The sequence below is a fragment of the Brachypodium distachyon genome, chromosome 3, assembly GCF_000005505.3.
Source record: "Brachypodium distachyon strain Bd21 chromosome 3, Brachypodium_distachyon_v3.0, whole genome shotgun sequence".
NCBI lineage: Eukaryota > Viridiplantae > Streptophyta > Magnoliopsida > Poales > Poaceae > Brachypodium > Brachypodium distachyon.
Genome location: NC_016133.3, coordinates 47,896,900 through 47,916,571, shown reverse-complemented (window position 1 = coordinate 47,916,571; position 19,672 = coordinate 47,896,900). Strand labels below are relative to the sequence as shown.

At 50.4% G+C, this 19,672-nt stretch overlaps 1 protein-coding gene across 2 annotated transcripts; it reads left to right on the top strand.

Moving 5' to 3' along the window:
- The first annotated feature begins 5,215 nt into the window (after positions 1-5,215).
- LOC100826159 lies at positions 5,216-11,725 on the top strand. Of its 2 annotated transcripts, XM_003575133.4 has the most exons (13): positions 5,216-5,887; positions 7,100-7,274; positions 7,377-7,510; positions 7,615-7,816; positions 7,903-8,141; positions 8,245-8,356; positions 8,469-8,610; positions 8,709-8,851; positions 8,945-9,114; positions 9,214-9,555; positions 9,897-9,952; positions 10,034-10,245; positions 10,349-11,725. In XM_003575133.4, exons 1-13 carry the CDS (start codon positions 5,684-5,686, stop codon positions 11,560-11,562), a joined length of 3,345 nt encoding a protein of 1,114 aa, XP_003575181.1. In that variant the 5' UTR covers positions 5,216-5,683; the 3' UTR covers positions 11,563-11,725. The 2 variants fall into 2 exon arrangements, with proteins under 2 accessions (XP_003575181.1, XP_010235565.1); XM_010237263.3 differs by lacking the exon at positions 5,216-5,887 and having other exon boundaries at positions 7,136-7,514.
- Positions 11,726-19,672: the final 7,947 nt, after the last annotated feature.

The following is a 19,672-nucleotide window of genomic DNA, read 5'->3' as shown; positions in this document are numbered from 1 at the left end:
TCCCGCAGAGTAGCATCCGCGCTCGGAGTCCACTCCGCGTGTCCCCAAGCCGTCCACAAGCGCACCCAAACCTGCCGCGCAAAGCCACACCCCAAGAGAAGATGGGAAATGGTTTCCCTCTCCTAATCGCATAGGGGGCACTTGTCGGGATGGGGAAGTCCACGTCTCACAAGCCGATCCACCGTCCAGCATCTATTCTGGACTGCGAGCCAGGCGAAGAAACGACACCTCTCTGGGGCCCGTGAACCCCAGATCTCATCCGCCATCGGATCAACCATGCGGCCAGCGAAGAAGTTCGCGTAAGCAGTCTTCGCCGAGTAGCTTCCACCACGAGACCAATTCCAGAGAAGAGAGTCGGCCCTCCCCTCCTCCAGTTGGACCCCACGAAGCTAGTCCCAGAGAGTGAAGAACTCCCGAAGGGCGGCTTCCCCCAGGTCCGGACCCACGTCACCAGTCCACGCCCCATGCAGAGCCTCACGCACAGTGCGTGTGCGCAAGAACCTGGGACGAACATGGCTCACGAGAATCGGGAACTCATCACGAAGACGGACACCATGAAGCCAACGATCGGTCCAGAAGAGAGTCCTCCGGCCATCGCCCACCAGAGAGGAAGTGGCCGCCTCAAAGATAACATCAACCTCTTTGGACGTCTCAACCATGAAGCCGACCCACGGTTTGGAGTCGTCCACCCTCTCAAGCCACCTCCAACAGACCCTTAAGGCCTCGTTGAGCATGTGAAGGTTAGGGATTCCGAGTCCACCAAAAGGCTTCGGTGAACACACCACATCCCAAGCCACCATACAATGCCCCCCTTTAGCGTCCTTCTATCCGCGCCAAAGGAAACCACGACAGATCTTCTCCACCCCTTTTATGATCTTATCCGGGAGGTCGAGGGACATCATCGAGTAAACCAGCATCGCAGTCAGGGTGGACTTGACCAGCACCAGCCGTGCTCCCTTGGAGAGGAGAGGGGCCTTCCATGAAGCCAGACGACCATCCACCTTGTCCACCAACGATCTCAGCTGGCCCGTCGTCTGCTTTCTCAGGCCTAAAGGAAGCCCCAAGTAAGCGCACGGAAATCCCCGGACCTCACATTGCAGCAAATCGCCAACCAGCTGGCTCTGTACATCAGAGCAGCGGATGAGATGGGCGGAACTCTTGGCGAGATTAGTACGAAGTCCCGAGGCAGCACCAAAATCCGATAGAATCGTCGAGCACCCCACCACTTCCTTCCACGCAGGACGTAGAAAAGTGACCACGTCGTCGGCGAAGATAGAAGTGCGATGGTCCAAGCCACGACTTGCCAACCTCGAGAGCAAGCCCACCTCCGTGGACTTGGATCCCCTATCTTAAAGTTATTGACTTTAGGGTCACTAGCAGGTGGGGCCGGGTCCACATGTTAGTGACGGTAAAGTCACTGACTTTAAGTCAGGGGATCCCTCTCCCACCTCCGTTGCCTTTTCGATCATGCAATGGAGGACATCCATCACAAGGATAAAGAGCATCGAGGACAAAGGGTCACCCTGACGAAGTCCCCTCCTGTGAGCAATGGAGTCACCCGGAATGCCATTCAGGAGGACTCGCGTCGTGGCCGTTGAGAGGAGGCCACAAATCCACGCCCTGAATCTCGGCCCAAAACCACGCCGCATCACCGTCTCCAGAAGGAAGGCCCAATCCACCGTGTCAAAAGCATTAGTGATGTCCAGCTTGAGAAGAACAACCTCAGTCCTAGCCCGATGAAGCCGTCTAGCCGTGCTCTAGACCAACATGAAATTATCATGAAGACACCGGCTTTTGACGAAAGCACTCTGATGCGGGCCCATCGACCGGGGCAGCGTCGGCGGCACCCTAGTCGCCAGCACCTTAGCCACAAGCTTGGCGGCACTGTGGATAAGACTAATCGGCCTAAAATCCCGGACCTCCATCGCATCCGGTTTTTTGGGCAGCAAGGTGATAAAGGCCGTGTTAATGGCACCCATACCACGCACGTCTCGCCGTGCCAAAGCCTCGAAGACCGCCACCACATCTCGCTTGATGATATCCCAGCAAGCCACATAGAATCTTCCAGTGAAACCGTCCGGCCTAGGAGCTTTGTCAAGTTCTTGGGCCTTCGCCACGGCACAAATCTCCTCCTCTAAGAAGTCCCTCTCCAGGGCTACCAGGTCGCAGCCTGGCACCTCAAGGAAGTTCAGATCAAGCGAGCACTCCCGATCCGGTGCCGAGCCCAACAGGCCGGGAAAGAAGTCATCCACCGCGGAGACCTTCTCATCATGCTCCGCCACCATGACACCGTCCACAAGGAGATGGCTGATGAAATTCTTCCTTCTCTGATGACTTGCATGGAGGTGGAAAAACTTGGTACACGCATCCCCCTCCCACAACCACAAGGCATGTGACCTCTGCCGTGCAATGGTTCGCTCCAGCGAAGCAAGACCAAGCAGCTTTCGCTTGAGGGTTCTGCGAAGACCCCTCTCCTCCGGCGAAAGGAGCCTCGAGTCCATCGCCACATCAAGACGGAGTATCACTTCCGTCGCCACGAGAATTTGGAGCCGGATGTTCCCAATGAACCAGTCACTCCAGCTCCGAAGCTTCCACGCCGTGCGCCTAAGCTTGGAATCCAAACGCTTGAACGGGTTGAGAATGGACTCCCCCATGTCCCACGCCTCCTTGACCACATCAAGAAAACCCTCCGCCTTGGGCCAAAAGCTCTCAAAATGGAAACGCCTCCCCCGCATGAGCCGAGCCTCCAAAGTCACCAAAAGAGGGCAATGATCGGAAGTCGCCGTGCTCAAGGCCGCCATGAAGGCATTTGGGAAAGCGGTCTCCCAGTCCACAGATGAGAAGGCCCGATCAAGCTTCTCAAGAGTCGCAACCTCACGCTCGTTCGACCACGTAAAGCGACGTCCATTGAGATAGAGCTCCTTCAAGTCAAGATCCCGAATAGCCCGCCGAAATTTACCCATCATCCTCCTATTCAAGTTCGCATTGCTTTTGTCCGTTGGATCCACAATAAGGTTAAAATCACCCGTTAAGAACCACGACCCCGCAATGAGATCCCGAATGTCACGCAGCTCTTGGAGAAAGAGCAGCTTGTCAGCATCGTCCTGCGGGCCATAGACGATCGTAACCCACCACGGCGTGCTAGGGCCAGTCGAAACACTCGTAGTAACCGCACAAGTCGTGACGTGCGGATTGGCGAGCCGAACGACTGAGCTCTTCCACGCCAGCACAACACCACCACGTGTCCTGACCGTCGGAAGGTGAAAAGAGGAGTCGAAATCGGCCACCAAGCACTCCTCGAGCAAGTACCGCAAAACCACACTCAATTTAGTTTCCTGAAATCCAACAATACAAGCTCCTGAAGAAGCAACCACTTGACGAACCGCAATGCGTTTGGCCCTAGAATTCAAGCCACGCACATCTTTCCACACTAATAAACTAACATTCGCATCCCTTGACAAGCCCACCGAACCACCACACACCAAGATAACCAACGGCTATCCGGACACCGCCACCTCATTTACCTCCTCGAGCGGAAGAGCCACATTCTCCCACCCGAAGAGCGAGATAATCGCCGTGACGTGCTCCGCCGAGAGAGGACGCTCGAACAGCTTGATGTAAGCCTGCAGGGCCTCGTCGCCAATGCGATCGCCCTCCCTTGCCACGCCCATCCGGTGCATGAGAGCGCGCTGCTGCCTAGTAGCGCCTCCCGGAGTGGCCTTCCTCCCAGCTATGCGCTTGCTGTGCCGCGGGGAGTGGTGTTGCACCACCTTCCGCCTCAGCCTACGCTGCGTTAGCCGGGCAAGCACCGGCAACGAAGTGCGCCGCACCCGCGCGCTGAAGGCCTCGACCTCCAGGGCCGCAGCCACCACAGGTTTTTTTAAATTAAATCCGTCAGAATCTGATTGAATGTCTCTAAGGTGGGCGTCATCTCTCATCCTGGTCCCTGCTGCTTTTATTCACGGCTATGACGCTCCGATTTTGGACGAGAGGTGGTTCAAAGAGCTCGAGGCTGTGACTCTGCGATGCATAGCGAGTAGGGAACAATTTGAGAAATGTGCCGCTCAGTATTGGAGGACAGTTCCCCTAAAAAATTACAAGAGGACAGTGGGCATTGGAATGTTACCTACGGAGTCGGGGAAAACGAGCAAGAGGTAGAGTTGGGTGCTAGACGATGGGTCCAAGACCCCAAGGAGTGAAAGAAAGGTTAGTACGAAATAAAACTATACTCTTTCAAAACTGAGAAGAATGGAATTAGTAAGCTTAAAAAGAGAAGAAGAAAAATAATGATATTAGCTGGTAATATACACGAGGTGGACAAGTAAGGATGAAGAAGTATCAAGATTCAAGAATACAAAAGGAAATTAGCTCACCTGCAATGTGGTTATGTGGTGGCAGCGGGTGCATGCGCAGACAGATCTAAGTCCACAGTGCACGTCGAACCCCATTTGTTTAAAATTTTCACTTCACCTGCTTCCGGACGTGTAGAGTTTTTTACTATAGATTAACTGAACCGACAAGGCGACAACACACACGGATGTGGTGAACTTGGTAAGTTGCTGTTCCTTATTCGTTTCAGCATGTGGAGCCACCTGGTTTTGGTCCTTTTGGACCCAGGAGCCATTTACCCCACTACGTAATCAACGTACTCTTCTCAGTAAAAAAAATTGGAAGTTAACACTTACACGAGTACACGTGTGCTGCTGGAGCTGAAAAATAACGGGATGGTTATTTTTGCGCTGGAGAATAGATAGCCATGGTCCACATCCCTCTCTCTGCCGCCACAACAGCAGCAGATCCGATAATCCCGTCATCGTCATCATCATATCCTCGATCACTGGCTCATAGCAGAGCCCAGAAATACTGAGCCACGCCAGCTCTCAAGACTAACATAACAAAAACCTGTTACCTCCATGACTGCCCAACATTTGTCCACAGCAATTGCTATCATCTCTCATCGTGATTGTTCTCTTGCTGTTTGTCAGTTCCCTTCATCGACCAAGACAGATCAAAGGTAGAAAGAATCGCATCCGAGCGAGCGGCCACGAGATGACGGAAGGCGGATTAGGGAAAAGCGAAACGGGGAGAGAGAGATGAGAAATCTTTGTTCCCTTTGGGAAATCCTAGCCAGTAGAAGAAACAAAGGGGACAGTTTGGCTGTTCTGGTCCTCATGTGCATCATCTCCTCCCATCCCGGTACAAAACAAAACAAACACGCAGAGGCAACAATCACATGCCAATGCCATTGCCCGTCTGTCAGTTTGTTCTGCCTTAATTGGCCCTAGCCCCCTCCTCCTCCTCCTCCTCCTCGTCATGTCCTTCCCCATTGCATTCTTCAGTTGAGCTCCAGCTTCACTGTAACGATAACACCACGGTAATCCCCAGTGTTGCTCACTGCCATTGTCCAGGGGCAAAGGCTAGCCTTAACTAGCGCACCATTCCCCAGCCCCAGGCCACACATGCACCTCTGTAGCCTGCATTCACTTCCTTGCCTCCCTCCCTCCTCACGCACGCATTCAGTGGGAGGGAGAGCTGAATAGTTAGTTTGCCTCAGATGCGCAGCAGCATGGCCGAGTGGTACTAGTTGCCTGGCTGCTGCCCTGCACTGTGCGGCTGCTGATGCATGCTGCCCTCTTCGCCGGCTAGCTGATTCTCAACGAGAGGGCCGGGAAGGAAATATAGGATGGTGTGGAAGAGCTGGGGACGGCGGCTGCTGCTCCTCGCGGCGCTCCTCCTCTGCTCCGGCGCTGCGTGGGCTGCCGGCGACGTCTCGCTCAGCTTGACCAGCGCGCCGCCGCGCATCTCGAGGTCGGCGTCGGCCGTGTTCGCCTTCCAAGCCCTGCAGAGCAGCGGCTGGACCTGCGGGGACTGCACCATCACCTGCAAGGTCAGTGCTTCCTGTTCCTGTGCCCCTCCCCCGCGCTCGTATGATCTTACTGTCTTGCTTCAGGCTTGCACGCGCATTTCAAAATTCCCAATGCGCGGACGAGCCTACAAATTAAGCAGAGTTTTGCGTCCTTTTTTCTACTCCAGTTAACAATTAAGGATGCTAATTTATTTTCATTAAGAATCAACATGTCAGCTCCAGTTTGTCAAGTTGGAGTAGGTTCAGCACTTCTTTTTCCCGAAAAATTGTTGCTTATGTAGTACATATTAACGAGCGACGAAGATGGCGGTGAATTATTTAACTTGTACACGATGAATGACTCTGCAGAGGACTAAAGGAACAAAACAGGTGGTCAGGCAATTTATTTACAATAGCGTATTGCCAGTACACTAATTCACCGGTTGAGATGCAATACAAGTTAGGTCGCGTCAGCAACAAAAAATTGAGCCTCATAACTGATCCCTCTAAACTCAGTTGTATAGCACTAGTTAGTCCATCTGTAGTTTATATTCGGAAAATGCATTATGGATCCCGGTCTCCAGTGGACTCGGTAAAAATAATAATCAAAATACGCATTTTTAGAGTTTAATATATTCTACAAAATAAATCAAATGCATGTACTTGTAGTTGCACGCTATGTATTTGTAAATTTTTAGTTGTGGAGTACACAAAAAAATACAAATGTTTGGATCTATGTACATTTACTCCCCGTTCCATAATTCTTATCACCGTTTTAGTTAAAATTATTTTTGTAACGTGGAGAGTAGTACATTTTATATGTGCATCTTTAGAATTTTTAAAGAAAATTTCATAAAAACTTCGGAAATATCAGGCTCTAGTGAACTCGAAAGCCAAATTTGCGCTCTCTATACTCCTTCCGCAGAGAACCGTAATGGTTTAGATATAGAAACAATCTGCAAGATGTAATTTTGACAGTCAATTCTTCCATGAAAATCTACTGAAAAATGAAAATGCAGAATTACTATGATGACTACTCCTATTTTCCAATCTCGGTCTGGATAGTCAAACTCTTTTTGACCGGTACTGATAGTCAAAGTTAAAGAAGTTGTGAAAATGTTAGTGCAGAATTCTTGTACTAGTATGCATCAGGACCGTAGGACACAGTGTGTTTGGATGCTACTCGAGAGCTACCTAGATCAGGACTTCAGGAGGACCAGCTAATCATCAATTCCCTGGTTTTCATGCATGCAGTTGGACGGTGGAAGTGCTTCGGACTGCGGGGGCGGAAGCTCCGGGAACGGGAACGGGACGGAGGTGGTGAGCTACGCAGGGCTCACGGACGGAAACCACACGTTCACAGCGTGCGCCACCCCGCGATCAGGAAGCGCCAACTCGACGACCTGCGCCTCCTACGCTTGGGATGTTGGTTAAGTAACACGTTAAACCCAAATAAATACCGGCTGCAAAAATTCTCCACCTATTCGTTGATATTCATCCGTGCGATCGATCCCTCTGGTGCTGTGCGCAGACACCATTCCTCCGACGGCGAGCGTGGCGGCCGATTCGGGGTTCACGAGCTCGCCCAACGTCTCGGTGCTCGTCTCCTTCAGCGAGCCGTGCCCCGGCGCGGGCGGCTTCACCTGCAACGACACCTACTGCAACGTACGTACGTGCGCCACGCACTGACTGCAGCTTCTCTGAAATGTTCTGCTGCTACTGTCGAAACATACTAGTCTGAATGAAGAAATGTTTCCACCATTTTGCAGCTCATCGTGTACGGGCCCGGTCGGGTGGATCCGTCGACCATGGAGGCCGTGGTGCCGGGCCTGCAGTACTCCGTCTCCGTGGCCGCGTCCCCGGACGTGGTGTACGGGCGGCTGGTCATAGTCATGGGCAGGGGGTTCTGCACCGACGAGGCCGGCCACCGCTTCAGGAGGACCTCCAACTCAAGCTTCACTCTACGCTTCGGTACGTACAATTACAAACAACAATCTGAATATATATATCTTGAATTGCCCCGCTCCAGACCACCCAAAAAACTCGATTGGTTTCAGACACGAGGAGCGACTCCATGAAGATCACCGGCGCCATCCCGGAGAAGCTGCTCCAGATCGAGGGCTCCACCAGGGTGGTCGAAGCCACCAACGACGACAGGGACCTCAGGGTTTACCTCTCCTTCGCAGAGCCGGTGATGAACTCGTCCGCCGAGATCCTAGCCGCTCTTACCGCCACCGACGCCGTGCTCACGCCCACCAACCGTAGCACGCTCGGCAATCGGCGCTTCGGCTACATCGTACGTTTCCGCTGTTCGATCCCCGGTCTCTCTTTTTATCCTTCATTAGTAATTTGCTGCTGAATTTGATTCCACTCTGCACGCCTCCGCTTAATTCGTGCAGGTGAATAAAATATCGAGCACCGCTGTTGTGACTGTCGCATGTGACGCCAGTTCTATAATCAGCAGACAAGGGACCCCGGTTTATTCGTCGGAACCATTCACATTTCTCTACGGTATTTATTAGTATCTGTTCCAACTCCCAACCAATTTATATACTTCCATTTTTGTAAGCAGAGCACTCATCATTTTGCATCTGAAAAATTTCCTCTTTTGCTTGATATGCAGATAGTCAAAGGCCTTCTGTGAAACTCGCGACGTCGACCGTGCGGACAAGTTCGCGCAGCATCCCGGTCCTCATCAAGTTTGAAAAGCCCGTGTTTAACTTCAGTTCCTCCGCGGTGCAGGTTTCCGGTGGCAATCTGTGTAGGCAAGAATCAATAGAGATTCCAAACATCTGAAAAATTAAATAAGTTTTACTGTAGTACCTTAGATCGCCAAGGTGACGGTCGATTTTGCTGCTTTCAGCTTCCATGAAGCAAGCAAGAGCATATACACAATGCATATCCAGGCAGTTGACAAGCTGGTTTCGGTCCAGGTCGCTGAGAACACAGCTCAGGACGTCGCTGGGAATCTCAACCTGGCATCAGACCGCCTCCAAGTCAGACACTGTACGTACATAAATTTACATCTAGATTTGCAAACCTATTAGTAGTAACTAGTCAGTCGCATTGACAACTTCACTATGACCCCTGCACATGCAGATTCTGTACCTGAATCCTCATCAATCATCGCCACCATCGTCACTGTAACATTCGTGGCAACCGTCATCGTCGCCACGCTGCTCACCCTTGCCACATCATCGCTCATCGCCTCCGGGGCCATGTCGAGGCCTTCGTCTTACAGCATCTCCGAGCCATCAAGAAACCTTCTGGTAATCAGCATGGTCATGAACTGTCATAACGAAATCAAATCAAACTACAGCAAGGCTCACTTACCATACAATCTCTATGGATGTTTTTGTGGTTTTCAGAGGATGGCATGCCACATCCAAGTCTTCGCTCTGTCGAGATGGCTGTCGATAAACCTGCCGGTGGAGTACTACGAGCTGGCCAAGGGGATCGAGTGGACCATCCCCTACATCCGGCTTCCATGGGAAGGCCCCTCTGCGGATCCGTTCGTAGGGTACTCCACCATGCCTGCCATTGCCTACTCGGAGCTGGTGGACAGGAGCGATGTGGCGTCTGATCCCTACTCCCCTCGAGCTATGCCGATGCAGATACCGGCGGTAGATGGGGGACCCGTTTTCCCAACGCAGATCCCGGCGTTAGATGGGAGGCCGCTGACCGCCATGGAGTACCGATCTTTCTTTCAGGTTAAATGAACCTCCTTCATGTGTCTGGTTTTAAATTCAGTTTTGAAAATATTCCGTGCACTTTACAGTCACTGAAATTTCAATTATTTTGGTTTTCACTAGGTCAAATGATCAAAAATTTCTACTCGAGTCCAACCAAAATCTGAGGAATTTTAAAAACAATTTGAATTTGGCTTGAATTCTTGAGCAAATATTGTGTTACTAAAATGATTGGCATTTTCAAAATTTTGGTGAATTCATAAATGAGAAAACCTGGCTGCCTGCTCTGCTGCTCATCACCATTTTCACTACTACTCTGAAAGTCTGAATGAATGCTGAATGAGTCTGGCATTCACATGCAGAATCAGGACATGAAGCCTGAAGCACAGATTATCATGAAGCTGCAAGATTTGGACGGGTAATGCTTCTTCTTGTTATTCTACTGCTAAGAATTACGAAGACTGACTGAATTATGGTACTGAAACATGGATGGATGCAGGTGGAAATACTTTGGACGAAATATGCTGTGGCTGGGCGTGATTGGGGGAGGTCTGATCCTGCTGCATCTTCTCGTCCTCCTCTACATGAGATTAAGGTACAGAGGATCAGGCACGCGAAGCTACGGAGCACTCGTCCTCCCCAGGCTAGAGATCATGCTTGCAATCCTTGCAATGCCCTGTATAGCCCAAGCGTCTGCAGCACTCATCAGGGGTACGTACGTCATCCATACCTCAATGCCTCTGAAGTTTGATCGACGCAGCTACGGAGTGCCTAATTACTTTTCTTGGATGGATGGACGGATCGGTCGATTCAGGTGGCACTGCCGGAGGGCTGGCCGTCGGGATCGTGCTCATCAGCGTGTTGACGGCGTTCCTGGTGGCGCTACTGCTGTTCCTGTCGCTGGGGATCACGACGGGGCGGCTGCTCCAGTACAAGGAGGTGCACCAGGAAGGGCAGGAGTACCGGTGGTACCAGGAGCTCGTCCGGCGGACGCTGGGCCCTGGCAAGCGGGGCCAGTGGACGTGGAAGGACCCGGCCCACGCGGCCCGCCTCGTGAAACTCGGCCCGCTGTTCGAGGACTTGCGCGGCCCGCCCAAGTACATGCTGACACAGATCGGCGGCGGGAGCGGGGGGAACGCGGCGGACCAGCGGATCATGGCGTCGGAGGACGAGAACGAGGACGCGGAGGCGCCGCTGCTCCAGAAGGTGTTCGGCATCCTGAGGATCTACTACACGCTCATGGAGTCCGTGAAGCGCGTGGCACTGGGCATCGTGGCGGGCGCCCACGCGTCGTCGGGGCGGTCCTCGCGGGCGCACGCCGTGGCCGTGCTGGCCATCGCGTCGTTCCAGCTCTTCTTCCTGCTGCTGAAGAAGCCGTTCATCAGGAAGCGGGCGCAGCTGGTGGAGATCATCGCCGTGGCCAGCGAGGTGTTCGTCTTCGCCGCCTGCCTCGTGCTCATCGACGAGAGTAACGGGCCCGAGGAGGATCTGGAGAGCGGCGTCGGGGTGGGGCTCGCCATGCTCGCCGTGTTCGCGCTGGCGTTCGCGGCGCAGGCGTGCAACGAGTGGAACGCGCTGTACCGGCAGGTCCAGTTCCTGAGCCCCGACCGGAGCTCCTTCCTGGAGGGCGCCAAGGCGGCGTCCGTCGGGCTGCTGCTGCTATTGCTGCCTTCTTCGGCGCTGGGAGACCGCGTGAAGGACCAGCAGCAGTCGCCGCCGCCGGGTGACGGCGCGGGCGGGATCGCGATAGCGGGCGCAGGAGGAGGGGATCTGGTGGGCGAGGCGCAGAGGAAGTCGAACGAGCGGTCGTGGCTTGGGCAGCTACGGGAGATGGCCAAGGCGAGCTTCAGCAGGGACGGGGCAGGGCCAGGGGAGGACCCGTCGAGCAGCACGGGGTACAGGGGGAAGCGGAGCCGGAGCTCGTCGGTGACGTCGCAGCAGTCTGCCGACGCCAAGGCCAAAGGGGAGTGGAGGCCCAAGTCCAAGGCCCTCTACAAGGATCTGGAGGCCATCTTTTCCAACAGGTAGTAAAAGCAGCACGGCTCCCACTGACAGTACTAGGAGTAAATTGCGAAGAACAATCACATCTGAGTATTTGAGTAGTTGTTAAAGAAAATCACCTGTTTTGCTAGTTTTTTAATAGAACAATCGTGATTCGTGAAGTTCTTGAATATATCACTGCTTACGTCGATTGCCGCATATAAACACGTTTCTGATCGACCGGTCCCACAAGGCACGTTGACCAGGCAGAGCCGACGTTAGCGCCGTTTGGATTACTCTCTCCCTCTTCTTTGTCTCTGGCGAGCAGACACATGGAGCCGCTGCTCCAGCACGCGCACCCCTCGGAGATCCCGGCCGCGGCGGCGGCCACGTGCGCGGCGCCGGCGGGGCAAGCAGCCGCGGCTAGCTCCCCGCCCCCCTTTGTTGGCTTGTGATCCAAATCCCAGTGGCCGGAAGTTCCGGCCAAACCTACGGATGCTCTCTATTACTTTTCGGAAAATTGCGGAACTTCCGGATATTCAAAAATATGCGGAACTTCCGGCCTCCAACCGGAACTTTCGGTGTGACCGTTACGGATCTGAGTTGCCCTAATGCTCCTGCTATATATACCCCTTGTATGCCGCCATTTTGGGACGAGTTGAGTTCGTGAAATCTCCCAGGCGTTGTAAACACTCCCATATAGTGAAGTTTCGCTGGCTGGCGCCTGTGGTTTTTCCCTCTCGTTGTTTGAGAGGGTTTTCCACGTTAAATCTGCATGTCCTTGTGCTGTGATTTCTTTTTCGTTCTTCGTTCTTACTTGTCGCGTTCATAACAAGTGGTATCAGAGCCACAGGTTCCGCCTAGGGTTTGCGACATGTCTACCTTGAAGTTCGATCTGCCGCAGCTGGACTACACCACACGATTCTCATTGTGGCAAGTGAAGATGCGGACGATTCTCGCCCAAACTTCAGATCTGGATGAAGCGTTTGATTCCTTCGGCAAGAAGGATGAAAATGAGTGGACTGCGGAAGAAAAACACAAAGATCGTAAGGCTTTGTCATTGATTCAATTTCATCTATCCAATAATATTTTGCAGGAAGTGTTGGAGGAGAAATCTGAAGCAGCCCTGTGGCTAAAACTGGAATCGATCTGCATGTCTAAAGATCTAACCAGTAAGATGCATGTAAAGATAAAGTTGTTCACCCATAAGCTGCAAGAAGGTGGATCGGTAATATCTCATATAACTGTTTTTCGAGAGATAGTTTCTGACTTGCAAGCTTTGGAGATTAAGTATGATGATGAGGATTTAGCCATCTTACTCTTATGCTCGTTGCCTAGTTCCTATACAAATTTCCGCGATTCAATTCTTTATAGCCATGACTCTCTAACCCTTAATGAGGTTTTAGAAGCACTTAGAAAGAAAAAAAAGATGAAGTCTATGGTGCAGACCGATGGGTCGTCGTCAAAGGCAGAAGCTCTGCAGGTTCGTGGCAGGACTGAGCAGATGAACAACACTATGGCAACCGAGATAAGAGCCGGGACGGAAAAGCTTGTTCAAAGTCCCGTGGAAAAGATAAGTTCTGCAGGTATTATAAAAAAAATCATGTCATTGAAGATTGTTATAAACTGCAGAACAAGGAGAAAAGGAACGGTACCTACAAACCGAAAGACAAGTCCGATGGTAATGGTAAGGCCGCTATCGTTTCTACCAACGGCTCTGAGGGTGATTGCCTCGCTGTTCTTGCTGCTTGTGCTTTCCGTGATGATGAATGAATTCTTGATACAGCATGTTCCTTTCATATTTGTTGTAACAAGGATTGGTTCAGTTCTTATGAGTCTGTGCAGACTGGAGATTTTGTGCGTGTGGGCAATGACAATCCTTGTCATATTGTTGGCGTTGGTTCCGTTCAGATCAAGACCCATGATTACATGACACGCACGTTGAAAGAGGTGAAGCGCATACCAAGCATGACAAGAAATTTGATCTCACTTAGTACCATGGACTGTGACGGGTACAAGTATGCCGGTGGGCATAGACTTTTGAAGGATCTAGAGGTTCTCTCATTCACATGATAGGTAATATGAATTCTGCTAAATTATATGTTCTTAGAGGTAACACTTTGCCTAGTTTTGCTGTTGCCGTTACACCTAATGATTCTGATGATTGTGCAAAAACGAATCTATGGCATATGCGTCTTAGGCATATGAGTGAACATGGGATGGCAGAGTTGGTCAAGAGAGAGCTGATCGATGGCTGCAACTTGAGTAAGCTTGAGTTTTGTGAGCACTGCATTTATGGTAAGCACAAAAGAGTTAAGTTCATTTCTTCCGTTCATACCACCAAAGGCATATTAGATTATGTGCATGCTGATGTTTGGGGACCCTCCCGTAAGACTTCTATTGATGGTGCTAATTACATGCTTACCATTATTGATGATTACTCAAGAAAAGTTTGGCCTTATTTTCTGAAACACAAGTCTGATGTTTTTGGTGCTTTTAAGAAATGGAAAGTTATGGTAGAAAAGCAAACTGAAAGGAAGGTAAAAATTTTGCGTACTGATAATGGTGGTGAATTTGTTTCTGATGAGTTTGAGGAGTTTTGCAGCAATGATGGTGTGGTTAGGCACTACACGGGTGCCCGTACTCCACAGCAAAATGGTGTGGCTGAACGCATGAATAGAACCATCATATCAAGCGCCCATTGCATGCTGTCCAATGCAGGTTTGGGCAGGCGTTTTTGGGCTGAGGCAGCTTCCAGCACATGCTACCTCATAAACAGGTCACCTTCTATTCCACTTGACAAGAAAACTCCCATTGAGGTATGGTCTGGTAAACCTGTTGATTATTCACAATTGAGAGTTTTTGGTTGCATCGCTTATGCTCACGTTGATAATGGAAAGCTAGAGCCTAGAACTGTTAAGTGCATTTTTCTTGGCTATGGTTCTAGAGTGAAAGCTTTCAGGTTGTGGAATCTTGAAACTAAAAAGATTTTTCTAAGCAGAAATGTTGTCTTTAATGAAAAAGTTATGTATCATGATACTTTGTCCACTGATGCCTCTTGCATTGAAGAGGAGAGACTTAAAATGCAGATGGAGCACGTTGATGAAATTGTTGACAACGGTGATGATCAAGTTGATAATGGTAATGATGATGGGAACAATGATGACAATAATGATGATATTGTTCCACCCTCACCACCTGTTTTGCAGCAACCCACACGGTCTATTGCAGCTGACCGTCCAAAGAGGATTAAAGGACCTCGCCCATGTTTAATTGAAGAGTGTGATCTTGTTTATTATGCTTTGAGTTGTGAAGAATAGGTGGAGCATGATATTGAACCGGCCACATATAATGAAGCAGTTGTTTCGGCGACCGTGTTAAGTGGTTGTCTACCATGCAAGAGGAGATGCAATCTCTTGAGAAGAATTGCACATGGGATGTTGTGTCCTTGCCTAAACAAAAAAATGCCATTCGCTGCAAGTGGATCTTCAAAAGAAAGGAGGGTTTGTCTCCTAATGAGCCTATGAGGTTTAAGGCAAGGTTAGTGACAAAAGGTTTCAGTCAAATACCAGGTATTGATTATAATGATGTGTTCTCTCCAGTGGTAAAGCATAGTTCCATCCGTACTTTCTTTGGTATTTTTGCGATGCATGATCTTGAGCTTGAGCAGTTAGATGTGAAGACTGCATTTTTGCATTGAGAGCTTGAGGAGGAAATATACACGGACCAACCTGAAGGGTTCATAGTTCCTGATAAAGAGGAGTTTGTTTGCATGTTGAAGAAGTCCCTTTATGGTTTGAAACAATCTCCTAGACAATGGTATAAAAGGTTTGATTCATTTATTTCTACATTAAATTTGTTGATGGATCACCTATATACTTGCTGTTATATGTTGATGATATGTTAATTGCTGCCAAGAGCATGAAAGTAATCGCTACTTTGAAGGCACAACTAAGTAGTGAATTTGAGATGAAGGATCTTGTTGCTGCTAAGAAAATCCTAGGTATGGAAACTAAAATGGACAGAAAATCTAGGTTGCTATTTCTTAGTCAGCAAAGTTACATTGAGAAAGTTCTTCATCGTTTTAATATGCATGATGCAAAGTGTGTTAGTACTCCTATTGCTTCTCATTTCAAGTGGTAAGCGTTGCAATGTCCTACTTCTGATAAAGATATTGAGTATATGTCACAAGTTCCTATTCTAGTGCTGTTGGTTCGTTGATGTATGCCATGATTTGTTCACGTCCTGATTTATCATATGCTATGAGTTTGGTCAGTCGTTTACATGGCTAATCTCGAAGAACATTGGAAAGTTGTTCAGTGGATTTTCAGGTACCTCCGTGGCACATCCAATGCTTGCTTGAAATTTGGTAAGACTGATGAGGGACTCGCTGGCTTTATGGATTCAGATTTTGCTGCCGACTTGGATAAGAGGAGATCTCTCACAGGTTATGTGTTCACGGTAGGTGGGATGTGCTGTGAGTTGGAAGGCAACACTGCAACCAGTTGTTGCTCAATCTACAACCGAAGCAGAATATGTGGTTATTGCTGAAGCTTGCAAAGAATCTGTTTGGTTGAAAGGTTTATATGCTGAGCTTTGTCAAGATATTTGTTGCATTAACCTGTTTTGTGACAGTCAAAGTGCCATTTACCTTACTACGGATCAGATGCTCCATGAGAGAACCAAGCACATTGATGTCAAGTACCATTTTGTTCGCGACGTTGTTGCACAAGGTAAATTGAAGGTATGCAAGATCAGCACTCATGATAATCCTGCTGATATGATGACAAAGCTTGTTCCTATAGCTCAAACTTAGTTGGTATAACTGTTTAGCCCATAGTGGCTGTTGGTGCTGAAAGTGTTTTTTTGTTTCAGGAGTTGTTGTTGTTTATGCTATAAGGAGGAATTTGCTATAAAAAAGAATTTTTCTGAAGGTAGAGTTTGTTGGCTTGTGATCCAAATCCCGGCGCCTGAAATGGCGGAAGTTGTGCCGGAACTTCCGGCCGATGCTCTCTGTTATTTTTCGGAAAATTGCGGAACTTGCTGCGGAACTTCCGGATATTCAAGAATATGCGGAACTTCCGGCCTCCAATCGGAACTTCCGGCTTTCAACCGGAACTTCCGGTATGACCGTTACGGATCTGAGTTGCCCTAATGCTCCTGGTATATATACCCCTTGTATGCCGCCGTCTTGTGACGAGTTGAGTTCGTGAAATCTCCCGGGCGTTGTAAACATTCTCATATAGTGAAATTTCGCTGGCTGACGCCCGTGATTTTTCTCTCTTGTTGTTTCAGATGGTTTTCCACCTTAAATCTGTATGTCCTTCTACCGTGATTTCTTCTTCGTTGTTCTTGATTATCGCGTTCATAACACCCTTCCCTTCCTCAATCAAGCAGCAGCGGCGCGCGGAGCTGCAAGGCGGCGCGAGGGGCGGCATGAGTCGACGCGGGGGGCTGCAGCGGGGCAGCAGCTGCTGGGCGCCGTGGGGCACGGCGGCGCGAGGCAACCGCATCGTAGATATAACTCTTCGTACAGGATTCTGCACACCATGCGCAAGAAATTAAACACGCGAGCAGGCACACAACCATCAATTCTTCGAACTATCGAAGGTCTGCATTTGCACTTACAGCTCATGCAATCCAAGAATCAAGGTTAGAGAGTAGAAGGTTAGAGAGTAGAGACACGCACGTGGCATTATTGCGAAAAACAGAAACCGCTCAACTCTGAGCGCGTCATCGAAGCTCTGGGTTGCGCCGCCCGCCACGGCAGGGCGCGACGACGACTTGCCGAACTGCGTCGAGGGGCCCGTCAGCGCGCCGGTAGAAGTCGGCGCCTGCTGCCGCCCCGCTTCGCGGACTCGCCGGACAAGGAGATCGAGCGGCGGCGGTGCTCGGTCGTCGTCGAGGAAGAGGAACGCGGCGCCGTCGATTCGCTGAAGATGGCGTCGATTCCTCCGAGGGGGAGCTTCACCACGACAAGGTGGAGCTCGGGGACATGTTGGTGCGGCTCGGCGAGGGCTCTAGCCGCGGCAGCGCGCGGACGCGCTCTGGACGTCGGGCATGCCGTTCGCGTGGTGCGCCATGGCGGCAAGTGGGTGCCCATGGGATCATCACCGGCGCGCTCGTCATGAACGTTGGGGACTCGCTCGAGGAGCTCACCAACGGTAGGTACGACAGTATCCAGCACGACCGTCTCTCTGTCGTCACGTTCTACGCGCCGGCGTATGATGTTGAGCAGGGGCCGATTCCGGAGCTTTTGGGCGATGGGGATCCCTGCAGGTACCGGAGGTTTAACCATGGCGGCCAGGTACAGGAAGGTGCTGCCGAGCCCTCCTTGCCACGCGCCGAGTCCGCTCGATGAGAAGATCCTGGCTAACGGACGGCGCTAACGCCCGGCTCGGCTGATCAACCTGACATGCGGGTCCGATTGGTCAGAAACGTGCTTATACGCCGCAATTGACCGAATCAGTGCTATGTACAACAAGTTTATTAAAATGCATTGGTTATACGCAAAAATTAGTAAAATTATCAAAAGTATTTCATGATACTTGTGGTATCATGTCATATAAACCACATTTTAACATAGTAATTTGTGATCAAAACTTTGTTCTAATATGACATTTTTTAAAGAACGGGAAGAGAGTACCAATCAGATAAATTTTGCAAAGATGACCGGCCAAAACTAGGATGCAACAGCATCCCCCTGAAATCCCACTCCTTCTGAGGTCTCTTATTCAGAATGTCGCCGTCCTCTCCCAGCGAGGTGACAGCTCTAGAGAAACAAACTAAAAAAAACCCAAAAAAAGAAAAGGAATCCGAGTTCAGATGTGCTCCTGTCATCCGTATGAACGGATAAGCGTGGTGTAAACCCAAAGTGGCCACAAGAGCTTTTCCTCACAACTCGGCAACGGCACAGTGGGGTGAGAGAGGTTCGAACTCTCGACCTCAGGATCACTCACATCCAGCTATGAGACCACCGCGCCAGCCAACTGCGCCACCATCCCCTTGGTGTCTAGATTCCAAGTAGAGACTTGATGTAAATTAATTTAAGACTCGACAGGAAAAGCTGCTGTACAAACAGCCTGCATGACCTGAATCGTCTCAAGTGAGATTCATCGATCACACCATAGAATCGACAGAGTTTTGCTACTCGGCCCGACCACGGCTGGTCTATAGTGCCATAGTGGATTGGCTGACGATCACTGGTGTGGGCTGTGGGGGGAACGATTTCCCACAAGCAAAGGGGAATTGCCTTTCAAGACCCAATGACAAATACCCAAAAATAACAGCAGCGCAACCAGATATAGAGCAGGGTAATATATCATGTGAGTTTATCATTGTTTCTCCGCTTCACCAACCACCGAGAATCGCCGACTTTCATTGTTTATTTATCATTGTCAGGTCTGGTCTCGAAAGCGTACATATTGCGCCATTTATCTGTTGTCACCAAGAATTTGCTTTGCACCAAGAAAAGAATACGTACGTACGTGTACTGGTAGTACCAAAGATGGATAGGAAGCACTGAGCCTCACGGGCTTTGAGATGCTCCACAGATCTAGCCACGGCTTCCAGCGCGGGGAGCCGTCGTGGAAACACCAGACCAAAAGCACTATGCCGGACACAACGGCATGCAATGCACGAACGCTGCACCAGGTACGTGCGTACGTGCGTGCCAGGGATGGCCGCTTTAGCTGGCTCGTCGACGTGATCAACAGGGGAAAGGCTCCAGAGTGGACAGCGGTTGGTGAGCAGGGGCCAAAGGAAGAACCTGCAGGGCGAGGCACGCAATGCCGCTAGCTACGACTACGAGCTATAGATAGATAGATAGGGCTGCAGGGAAGGGAAGGCAGACGTCGGTAGTACTTGTCTACTCCCAAAGCGGGGAGGGCTTCGCTGCTTTTGCATGACGCAAACATAGAGCTTTGGCTGGTTCCTAAAGCTAGCTAGAGTTGACCCGGGGAATCGGAACTAGAGCTTCTCAGTATGGGGGCCGCCCGGGTGCATGCCTTATCGTTGAACCGATGCGATCGAAGAAGCTCGTAATGTGCCGGTACACGTGAAAACGATGAGCCATTTGTGCGAACGGTATATCTGTCCGGAGGTGCATAACAAATCGCCATTTCTGTTTCTTATGAGTGCTATGAGAAATTAAAAAAAG

Excerpts from the sequence above, each read along its gene's own strand:
- LOC100826159 (XM_003575133.4), top strand. The coding sequence starts at position 5,684 with ATGGTGTGGAAGAGCTGGGGACGGCGGCTGCTGCTCCTCGCGGCGCTC. Across the intron at positions 8,357-8,468 it reads ACCATTCACATTTCTCTACG|ATAGTCAAAGGCCTTCTGTG; the intron begins GTATTTATTAGT and ends CTTGATATGCAG. Across the intron at positions 8,852-8,944 it reads CCGCCTCCAAGTCAGACACT|ATTCTGTACCTGAATCCTCA; the intron begins GTACGTACATAA and ends CTGCACATGCAG.